The 12,253-nt window shown below is 35.7% G+C and overlaps 1 protein-coding gene across 4 annotated transcripts in view; it reads left to right on the forward strand.

Moving 5' to 3' along the window:
- Positions 1 to 5,102, forward strand: part of ugt8 (UDP glycosyltransferase 8) — a 51,170-nt gene extending 46,068 nt beyond the window's left edge. For all 4 annotated transcript variants that reach the window (XM_016994118.2, XM_062983495.1, XM_062983496.1 and 1 more), the window contains 4 exons: positions 25 to 167; positions 1,745 to 1,821; positions 2,503 to 2,722; positions 2,914 to 5,102. In XM_016994118.2, coding sequence (XP_016849607.1) covers positions 25 to 167; positions 1,745 to 1,821; positions 2,503 to 2,722; positions 2,914 to 3,277 — 804 coding nt within the window. In that variant the 3' untranslated portion in view covers positions 3,278 to 5,102. The remainder of the gene's footprint in view (positions 1 to 24; positions 168 to 1,744; positions 1,822 to 2,502; positions 2,723 to 2,913) is intronic.
- Positions 5,103 to 12,253: the final 7,151 nt, after the last annotated feature.

Consider the following 12,253-nt stretch of genomic DNA (forward strand, 5'->3'; position numbering starts at 1 on the left):
ACAGCAAGCTTTTTGTTTCCTTAGGATCTTCAAAAATGGGTGGATGGTGCTAATGAAAATGGCTTTGTACTTGTTTCCTTTGGAGCAGGTGTGAAATACTTGTCAGATGATATAGCCAAAACATTGGCACATGCTCTGGCAAGGCTTCCTCAGAGAGTTATTTGGAGGTAAGTCTAATAGCAAAAGAGTAAATTGCAATACAATGAAGGCAGAATAGGGGACTTTTATTTTCTATGCAGCCCACTAAGCTAAGGGAAAATATCAGTTTTAGTCTGGAAAAAAGTTAGATGTAGCCAAATGCAAATGTGGGCTGAGGGAGCCTTCCTTATTTCTCTGCCATCTGTTTTACTTATTTCTGTCATTAGTTTCTGATATTGTACTGAATCTTTTAAATGCAGCATAAAATTGTAGGCAAAAGGGAGCATTTCAAGCTTTCTCCACTAGCTGAGATATACTGCCCCTCCCCTCATTTTGACCTTTTGCCTGGAGGAGAATGGCGAAGGCTCAGGATGCCTAAATCTTCAACTCCTCTGCAGTTATGTGTGAAGGAAAGATATGTGAATTAGCAGTGGCATCCAGTGTTGTTTATACACTTTTTTTTTTGACAGAGCACACACTTTGATTGTCACTGACCAAAACTGGTAAGCTGCCAATTCAGCTTACTTGTCCGAACGTGTCTCCCACTATTACCCACCACATAATTTAAGATCCTCAGGGGTGCCCTGCTTTTGGTCCCGCCATCCTCACAGGTGCGGCTGGCAGGGACGAAAGACAGGGCCTTTTCAGTGGTGGCCCCCCGCCTATGGAATGCCCTCCCAAGTGAAATCAGGCAGGCCCCCCCTCTCTTTTCCTTCTGTAAAAGAGTTAAGACTTGGCTGTGGGACTAGGCTTTCGGAACAATAGAGGCAGCATCAACTACAACATATGTTCTAGTATATAAGTGGCAGACCCGGTTTAAACTTGAAATGCGCCTAAATGTATATTTATATGTGTATTTATTAATGTTTTAATATAATCTAATTTTTAAATTGAATTGTAATGTTCTTGTAGTTGTTTATATATGCGTTTTATATTGTAAGCTGCCCTGAGTCCCCTTATTGGGTGAGAAGGGCGGGTTAGAAATACTGTAATAAATAAATAAATATTAATTCATATCAATGCCAAAGGTAAGTTAAAATATAGCCCTGGGTTGAATAAAGGCCAAAAGATACCTACTCCTGATTTAAAGCGTGTAACACCTTCTGAATCTTGGCCTGAATTGTGATAAGAGAGACACCATAGTCAGAAAAAAATGCAATTAGCTTTCTGGGAGTACTTTGACCCAGCTTGGCTATCACCTGCCTTAGTCAAGATAACTTTAATTTCTGTTCAAAATATGTCAATGAGGAGTATATCAAAATAGGATTTTTAAGTAAAAGTTATAGAATCCTTTCACTTGAATCCCAACATTTTGTGTCAGTATTAGAGAAGACATGTCAGTTTTCTTCTTAAGAAATTATTTAATGTATTCTACATTATGTATTGGCTGTGTAGAATTTAACTGCTTTATTTCCATAATTATTTTTCATACCTTTTCCTAACACATGTATGTATTTGATATATTTATATTTTCATTGATTATTTTTGCATTGCATTTTTTATTCTGCATTTCATTGGACAGTAGAAAAGCAACTCGCAAATTATTAGATAAAGAAATTTCCCAATCATCATATATTTTGAAATTGTTTTATCTTGTGTATTTTAGGTTTTCAGGAAACAAGCCTAGGAATTTAGGTAACAATACAAAACTCATAGAATGGTTACCACAAAATGACTTATTAGGTGAGTAGTATTGGAGATAGTTTTTAATTTTATATGGTATTAAATATGACAATTACCCATCCTGTTACCACCAGATTTTTGCAACTAGATTGGTAACTAGGAACTTCTGCCAATCTTGGGCAAACATGAATTAATTGCAAGAACATCAGTAGTGTTGCTTTGTTAAGGAAGTGTATCTCCTTTTTTGCTATAAAATGTAATGCTGAATAAATGACTTCATTACCAATATTATTTTCTATTCATACCAATCATAATCTATTAATATATAGGTTATATGATTGCTCATTAGGTAGCTGTTAAGCAGATTATATGTGGTACATTTATCCAACCTCTTTTTGGCATCAACAGAGAAACTGAAGTAGTTGATGTTTGGCTTGTTATATCCAACATTTAGTACCAAAGAGCCAGGTCTTTAATCTTATCTGTAGTTTGATTGCAATAGGATAAAGAGTTTGGCAAGCAATTGCTTGCATTCCCTGTTGCCTATCAACAGTGATAGGTTTTGTGGATCATCTGCAAGAGGAAGGCAGAAAAAGGCCAATGGGAGATGGAAAAATCACTGTTCTAATGCTAAATTTTATGGATGTGTCTGTTTCTGATAACCAATACTTCTTTCTATTTTATGATAGTTAAGTTACATTAAAACCTTTGTTTTATGTACTTCACTTCTTGCCTTCTCAGGTCATTCCAATATAAAGGCATTCCTTAGCCACGGTGGCCTAAACAGCATTTTTGAAACTATGTACCATGGTGTACCTGTGGTGGGAATTCCTCTTTTTGGAGACCATTATGACACTATGACACGAGTTCAGGCCAAAGGCATGGGCATATTACTAAACTGGAAGACACTTACTGAGGATGAATTATATAAGGCACTGGTGAAAGTTATTAATGATCCCAGGTAAGATATCTTTTCTTTTCCAGACTTCCACTGAGATAGAAACAAAATTTTATACGCTCTTTGCAAGTAACTCAATGTATTTTATTACTTAACCTACATAAAGTAATATTTATTAAGGATGATAAATTATTTGTTGGAATGGAGTGTTATAATAGGCATATTATTTTTTATCTTGTTCTACTCTTCCACAGCTATAGACGGCAGGCCCAGAAGTTGTCTGAAATTCATAAAGACCAACCAGGTCATCCTGTTAATCGAACAGTCTACTGGATTAATTACATCCTTCGTCATAATGGAGCACAGCATCTACGTGCTGCTGTTTACACAGTCTCTTCTTATCAGTATTTCTTATTGGATGTTGCTATTGTTGTACTGCTTGGTACTGCCTTATTCTGCTACATTTTGGCCAGGATAGCAAAATTTGTCTGCAAGCAAAGCAAACATCTTTGGTCCACTAATGAACATACTACCATTAATGGACATTACCAAAATGGGATTCCAAACGGCAAGTATAGAAGAAATGGCCACATTAAACATGAAAAAAAAGTGAAATGAGCCAACTACCCAATGTACATTAGCAATGAATCAATTCTATAATTGAATTTTATAGCTGTAACGTAGTCTAACACCTACTTAAAGTAAAACAATAAACAGTTCTAATGCTCCCCTACAGTATGTAATCTTATGCAATTAAATTCTGCAGAACTAAGGAAAATCTTTAGAAAAATGAAGCACAACCTAAAATGCAAAATGTATTGTATTCTTAATACTGATGCAGAAAGGTTATACTGGCACTGAAGTTTTTTTTAAGAAGCCTTAATTTTCTGAAGTAATTCAATAAGTATATTTATGACTTTTTCATTTCTGAATCTAAATGTGTGGGTCCCAGATAAAGGCAAAGTTCCTTTTATTTGCAAAAGCTCTTTTTTCATATTCCTTTTTCATTGGTACTTCAGCAAAGAGATTTTTGTTTTATTTGCCCAAGGTTCAATGTTATTTGACAATGATGTTAATTGAAGTCAGTTTTGTGAAATTGGGTATGGAGCAGTAAACAAGTTATAAATGCAGCCATAAAGATCATATTCTTACGAGACACTGAAGAATATGATTTTGATATTCTACTTAATTCTGCCTTTCTTTTCCATTTCTTTAGAGAAAAGGAAATTGCACAAGAGTACCGTAAGCTGTAATTTTATATTTATGTATGTTTTAGTTTCATTCTTTATCTTTCCCCACATCCATAATTTATGCCATTTGTAAGGATGTTTTATTCCAAAAATTAAAAGGGCTGTGTGGATAGAATAGATAGGTGTATTTAAAAATTAAGCAGAAGGAAAGGGATCTGCCCTGGGCTCTTCGGAAAAGGTTTGCTTTGTCCCTTGAGCAATGCAGAATCAAACCACTTTGGAGGTTTGTTATAAAGTTGAATGTCGTTAATATTATATTATTATAATTAAGTCCTCCCCCCCCCCCCCCAAAACCAGAGTGGTTCAAAGAGTCAGTTCTGTCTGTGTTCCCTATGGAAGTCTGGGCCACACAATCCATGTTACATAGTTGCCAACATCAATCCTTTGAATCAAATGGAGGCTATCCTTTTGGTCAGTTACTGCTGTCTTTGTAGAGGTTTGATATCATGCATGACATGAAACCTAGAAAACTAGTCAGAAAGTTTGCCTCTGCCCACACTCCCTTTATGCACAACACTCTTTCAATCACTGTGACCAATACAGGACTTTTCTGGTTTTAAACAGAAATGGGATTACAGGGCATTGAAAAAAGATCGGGACTGTCCTGATAAACCAGTGTTGGCAACTATGTGTTCATTATTTTCTGTGTCATTCTGTTTACTTGGAATTTGCACTGCACATGTTGTAAGTGTAGACTTTTATTTATTTGCAGTTTGAAATCCCATGTCTGACAGCAGTAAGGGGAAAAAATATAGCAAGTCTTGTTCACTAACATGGGAAAAGTTCTGAAAAACAACAGAATACTAAAATCATCTTCGTACACAGTGACATGATATTTCATAATTATCCCATCAGGAGCCTCTGTCTTATAGCAATAAAGTAGCATTGCAAATATGTTTCTAATATTCGGTACAGGCAATTGTACTGCTTTCCAGATACTTGAAAAAAACTTGTATTATCAATAAGCCTGTTAGCTTTATCTTTTTACAATCTATCAGTATGTAGTAACTATAAAGGAACACAAAGAGGCAATGAGTGGTGGGAGAGTGACAGGACCTAGAGTGTATGAATGCATTGGTTTTAATGTTTTTCGTATTGAAGAAGGTACACAAGCACTGACCGGATGATTAAGTAAAATTTAATCTCCACTGTGATACATTTTAAGCAATAAACATGGATTTAATATAGAAACATGTCCTTGGAATCACATCTTTATTTGAACACATATGTGTGTTTATGCATATGCCTACATCCTATTTATGCAAAAATATATCTCTTTAATGTTTTGTCTTTCTATTTTTGTGTATGATCTCTACTATGATGCTTTCCTACTTACTTCTCTTTGGGGAGGGGTATTTATTGTGTTATTGAACAGACTTTGGCCTATATCACATTCATAAAAGTGAGAAACGATGGCTTTATACTAAGTTGTACCATTGTAATTCACATAACAGGGTGCTAGTCAAAATTAAAGTATTTTTCTATTTCTGTACAACGTATTCTAAAACAATCACCAATAACTAGGTATGTCATTAACCATAGTTAAGATCCAGATTTACTTATATTGAGAGTAGATCCATCGAAATTAGTAGTATTGATCATCAGTAGGAATCTTGTTGATTGCAGTGGTTATTTTTTACTATAACGAAACACGAAACCTTCCTCCTTCCCTTATAGGTTTGTAAGATCACTAAGAAAATACCAAATGCACTTTTTATTTGATATGGTAGACCAATATTTAAATTGTACTGACATTAGCAAATATAAGACTGATTTGTGTAACATTTTTTAAAAAATGGTTTGTGTGAGGAGGGGTTTTTTATCAAGACTCCAGAGTAAGAAGGGTTTGAGTTTTTACACACTCAGACTGCTGCAGTTCCCATCTTGAACACTTCATTGAAAAGGTTGGTATTTTAAAGTTATTTTTTTATTACTATTTTAATAATACTTGAAATGACATATTTATTAGTGCAGGCTTACTGACCCATCACTATTACTACTGAATGTCTTAAAATGTATGGGGAATTGTCCAGTGGTACAATGCTGTTATTATATTCGCATATTTGTGCATTGTTGGTGCCTTTTTATTTCAAAATGAACATCTTTAGTGCTGGAAGGATTATAGTAAGGAGAGTTCTCTCTCATTTTTTTCAGATGTTAAATGCTGGTTTTAACCATATACCATCTGGTCATTTGGAAGCCTTTGTGCAAAAAATAACAACTTATATCCTTCTTTCCCCCCAAGATTGGGACTCAAAACAATTCACAATTTAAAACCAATACAATTAAAAACAAGCAAAGTATCATTCTAAGAGCAGAATACAACAAGTTAAAATACTGAAACAATTGAGCTAAAATGCAATTGAAAAGATAAGAAACCCACTAAAAACTAAAATATTACAGCACCTCATAATCTGTTACCTAAAAGCTTTCTGCTATAAAAACCTTTGTGAATAAATGAAAAGGAGGGGCCATCCAGGCATCCCAAGAACAGGAATTTCAGAATCAAGGGACAGTCACCAAGAAGGCCCACTCTCATGTCCTCAGCAATCATGCGTGTGATGTTGAGACTGGGAAAAAGGCCTCTCCTGGTGATCTCAGAAACAAGATTGATTCATACAGGGAGGTATGATCTGCCAAATAGATTGGATCCGAGCCATATAAAACAAAATAGATCACAACGAGCACTTGGCATTGTGCTAGGAAACAAATTAACAGCAGAGTGTTGCAACAAAGGTATTATGTGAACAACCTCTGAGGATGCCTGCCATAGATGTGGGCGAAACATCAGGAGAGACTGCTTCTGGAATGTGGCCATACTCACAGCAACCATGTGTGAACCCTGTAGCCAGCCCCAGTTAAGAACCTGGCTACAGTTCTTTGGATCAGCTGAAGTTTCCAAACACTCTTCAAAGGCAGCCCCAAGTAGAGCATGTTGCAGTAATCCAAATGAGATGTAGCTTGGGAATGTACAATAATTGGAGAGAATGGATTTTGATGTCATAGCTCAAGAGGGCTGTAATCTTAAATTATTTCACCTTTGCTGAGCTAAATTAAGCTATTTTTAAACTTCAGTGCTATCAATGGCTTAAGACAGTTTGAAGAAAACAGTCTCTTCCTTCCAGATTCATAAAACGTACTTTTACATTAAAAAAAACTAGAATGCTTATATTCTAGTGGTGCTTAACTTAGTTGCCTCAAAAATTTGAGTACACGTAAGTTTTGGTTTATTTCTGGTGTCTGACAGTGGCCTTCTAAGGTATACCAAACTGCCAGATTTTACTTTTTGATCTAAATGTTTAGCGTGACCAAAAGGATTAGGTCACATACCAAGTATATTCAATTTGACACTGAGATACATTTATTGTTTATGGTTCCCTGGTAATCTAACAATCTAGCTGTGTCTAGATGCTATCAATATTGGGTGCAATAAATCCGGAAGGGGAGTGTACTAACCTCACCCTGGATTATACATTATATTATCCTTTATACAAGGAGGAGCAAACTGTGAAGAGTAGCCTCCTTTATGAAGCAAAATGAACAACAATTAATCTTTGAAGCTCTAAAACTATTCAGTGCTAATCAAGCTGGCCAATTGTAAAATTCACACTTGCCTCAAATAGTCAAGAGTTCTTTTTCCCACCCTGAACATTCCACAGACAATCAGATATTTAAATCTCACTTGCCTACAGGATGCCTGCTATAGATGTGGGTGAAATGTCAGGAGAAAATGCTTCTGGAACATCGCCATATGGGCTGGAAAACTCACAGCAACCCAATCTTTTATCAGTTTGGGGTTATTAAGAATTAATCTATTAATGGAGATTGCTTTCCTTTTCAGATTATCACCCCTTATATGTAAAAAGAATGGAAATACACAAAGAAGAAACCGGGATCTGCAAAATTTTACTGACAGCCTATCAGTGCTTATATGGTGTAAACATTTTTGTGTACAAGTCCAATTCATTTCAGCTGAGTTGTGTGAATAAAGGAATGGTCTTGGTTTATTTACACTATTTGTACTCGCCCTTCTTACCCCTTTGGAGTAAGAAGGGCGAGTACAAATACTGTAAATAAATAATAACTTTTCCACACTTAACTTTTATAAATCTAGCTCAGTTGTAAACGTGCCAAATTTTCTTTAGCAGTGTATTTATGAGAAAGGATTGTTTTCTCTCTTGCAGAGCTACACCTGAATCATGTACTGATATCCATGTTATGCATTAATTAAAATATTTATATCCTGTCTCATATCATGGAGATCCCAGGGCAGCATACAAGTAAAATCAATTCACACAGTTTAAAACAATTCAGAATTTAAACAGCAAAATAATTTGCAAGATTAAAATGTGTTAAACGATTTAGCATGTTTAAAAAGTGTCCATGTATATTGGGGGGAGGAAGGAGAGGAAACGGTAGGCAGCAGTAAGACCCCCAAAGAGAAGGGCATTCCATTAATAAGGTTCCTCCCACACCATCCTGCCAGTCATTGCTCTCAGAGGTAGAAAACAGGAGAACCTCTCCAGCAGGTCTTAGTCAAGTATTTATAGGGAGAAAGGCTTCTTCTGGTCCCAATGCCCCTATCTGAATTGAAGTGTTTTGGCAACGAATGCAATTCCTTTAAAAGCAGTGTCACATGGCTTCTGTACAGCATTTCAGTTAACAGTTTCATAAGTATATTTTGTCCTAGCTGAAGTTTCCAAGTCACTTTCAAGGACAGATCCTTATAGAGGGCATTATATTAGTCTCATTAGGAAGTGAGCAGTGCATGAAAGACTGAACAGTGATCATGGACAAGTAACAGCAGGCCTCAAGAGCCTCCAGTGACAAAATCAGATTCAATAATATTCTTTAATGTAACTTCTTCTTTAGAAGAAGTAGAAGGTATTTGAGATTTACCCAGTTCTTGGACAAAACAACAAATCTTTAATCCTATTGGAATTAAATCTCAGGTTTCTTTTACTCATCCAGTCCAATATAGCATTCATGCACCTATCTGACCACTTATACAGTCACTGCTGACAAGGAGAAAGGAAGTTGAGTATCACCAGCATGCTCTTAATGACATCACCCAGTTGTTTCATACAGATTTTAGATTGCATTTGAGGAGAGCAGGGTAAGCTGAAACCCTTGGGTGCCCTATAACTAATAGCCATGGAGCTAAATAGGTATTTCCCAGTACTGTTCTTTGAAACTGGCTCAGCAGATAGAAGCAGAAAACCTGTAACACAGTTCCTCTTGGTCCCATCCAACAGAACCTCTCCGTTAAAGTTCAAGTATTGAATGAAAAGTTCCAGAGAAGCAACTAGGGGGCATTCCTCCTGTCTTTTCCTTAGAGTAGCTGTTTCAGTACTGTAACCTTGACTAGAACAAGTGAAATGGCTTAAGATAACATGATTAAGATAATGTGAAGCAGATGAAAGGCCTATATCCATCCTAACGGCTACTACCCAGATCTTGGCAGGAAAGAAGAGACTGACACAGTTCCATTGTGTTTAGGTTTAGGCCACAGGCAGATTAAAATCCATCCCAACTGCCCTGGCATCAGCCAAATGTAATCCTACCCCCTTCAGTATATTATGTATTACAATACCACATCCTTTATCAGCTTCTTCATCATCGTCGTCGTCGTCATCATCACAACAACTAAAGAAAGGTCTCGGAGGGCTTGCCTTTTTTGCTTGTTCTAGGACAGTGGGGCTGTATTTCCTAGATTGCATAGTTCCTGGGAGACCAGCTTCTCAAAAACTTCATTAGAAAGAGTATGCCACATTTGCATGTTTGGGAAGAACTGTAATCTGGCTTGCAAAGGATTGTATCAAGGAGTACAAACAAAATATAAGCCTTTACTTACAGGTTTATAACTATCTCCTTTCTGGGGAGTATCTGTATGGTTATGAATCTTTTGTAATCTACTTCTTGTGGCTGAATGTTGTAAATCAATTCCTGGAATAATCTGGTCATCCCTCCCTTGCAAAAATATTGATTAGCACATCCCTCCTTACAAACACGACTTCATAATAGTAATTTATATAACTATATGTCTGTTTTTCATCACACCCTTAATTACTGTATCAGGAATTGTTACAGGTAGATCAAATGTTACTCCTTGAAATAACATCCCTGAAGGATACCTTTTCAGATATGTAAACTGGCAAGGATTAACCTCAACATTAATCAGTATAATAAACTATTCTTTTAATATGATTTCTTCAGAATATTGGTGTGGCAATTAGAAATAGCTTTACTTCTTCTTTGAAGTTATTTACTTTTCTTCTTCCAGTACTGGTTCCATTGTGTGTACTGACATACTAATTTACTAACTTGACATCTTTTTTGGTGCCATGCCATACTATTAGTTTATGTGTAACTTGAGGTCTATCAAGACCTTTATATTATTTTTGTATGTCCTGCATTTAAACCAGGTGCTCCAATCAAATCACTCCATTCCACGTTGTGTTCTGCTTTTCTTCAAGTTTCCCTGTGAGAAAATCTATTGTTGTGATTCAGCTTTTCTAAATAAGACTGCAACAGGCTTGGATGTCTTGACAAAATTTTGTGGGAGGAGAAATGTGAAGTAGTGGTGCCCTCATTGGGTTGTCATGGGGTTTGAATTAGCATATTTCTAAAGTGTGGGAACAGAGAAAAAGAATGATATGTAACATGAATTGTTATAGCAGTTTAAAACAAATAACTATTAAAAGAATGTATAATTTAAAACATGAGTAGTATATTTCTATGTGAATTATCACATGAAATCTGCACTTAACGGAAGCTGTCTTTATATTTACAACATTTCGTAGCTTCTACTGACACCTAGTGGTCAAAACAATTGTTTTGTTTTCGCTTTTTGCCTCACCAAGAAGTACATATTAAAACAAATGAACGTAAGGCCCATCCACTGCTTGATTTTTAAACATTCCCAAATCAAACCTTGAATATGCAATTTTATATAAGGGACACCATTTCACAACACTATTTCTGTATGATAGGTTTTCATAGCTATGGGAGGGGGGAGGGTCCTGGAATCAAATTTCAATGGTTGCTAAGGATACACTGTACATATCAATTTAGTCATGCTTTTACAAAAATATGCCAGCTTTACTGGAATAAAAATTGTCTTAGAGTCTTTATCCATATTGGTCCCTTGTGATTTTTGACCAAAGGTCACCATCTTCTACATTTATCTATTTATTTATTTATGACAGTTCTACTCCGCCTTTCTCTACCCTGAAAGGGACTCAAGTCATCTTTACATATAGGTAGCTATTTGATGTCTTAAAAACAATATACAATTAAAATGAACATTTAAATAGAATAATAAAATATATTAAAACAATTAGAAACATTTAAAACAATACAATCATAATCACGTAATCCACAAACATACAAACAACTATAGTGATGTGGAGAGTTGCACACAAGCCAGGAACTAGGCAATTTCAGGAGTCTAGCTATTTTCTTCACAAAATAGAAGCAGCTACTTCAAACGTATACAGTAGAGTCTCACTTATCCAACGTAAACGGGCTGGCAGAACGTTGGATAAGCGAATATGTTGGATAATAAGGAGAGTTTAAGGAAAAGCCTATTAAACATCAAATTAGGTTATGATTTTACAAATTAAGCACCAAAACATCATGTTAGACAACAAATTTGACAGAAAAAGTAGTTCAATATGCAGTAATGCTATGTAGTAATTACCGTATTTACGAATTTAGCATCAAAATATCATGATGTATTGAAAACATTGACTACAAAAATGCGTTGGATAATCCAGAACGTTGGATAAGCGAGTGTTGGATAAGTGAGACTCTATATGGTATATGTCTATTTTTGTTGAAAAGGTGTGAATGACACGGCCTGCAGTTTGTCTAATAGCATTTTTTCCCGCACAAATAGCATTTATGCACAAATTAACTAAATTTTTAGAGGGCTGTGTGTGAGAAAGGTGCTTTCCAGATGGCAACTCCCATAATTCTTTACCTTAGGTCATGATAATTAGCATTGATATGGAGCAGAATGAAATAACTCCTGCTTTAATGCTTCTCAAATAATACTTAGCTTCCCCAATGAAATATTGGAACTCATTGCAGCAGCCATCCCAGTATAGCATTTTACTGAAAACTTCAATTCCCCTCCATCTTTTGCAAAAGGGAATTCTGTACACCAGGTTAGAATTTTTTTCTCTAATGTGCTTATGTGGGACAAGCATCATGAGAGTCCATTGGAACATTGTCGTGAAAGAATGTCATTAAAATACAGTCTTGTAGAATTTTGATTTTGTTCTCTAATGTTCTTGATCTCTCTCTTAAATGTCTTATTTTTTATCTGTAATTATTTTTA

Source organism: Anolis carolinensis, chromosome 5 (assembly GCF_035594765.1).
Source record: "Anolis carolinensis isolate JA03-04 chromosome 5, rAnoCar3.1.pri, whole genome shotgun sequence".
Taxonomy (NCBI): Eukaryota; Metazoa; Chordata; class Lepidosauria; order Squamata; family Dactyloidae; genus Anolis; species Anolis carolinensis.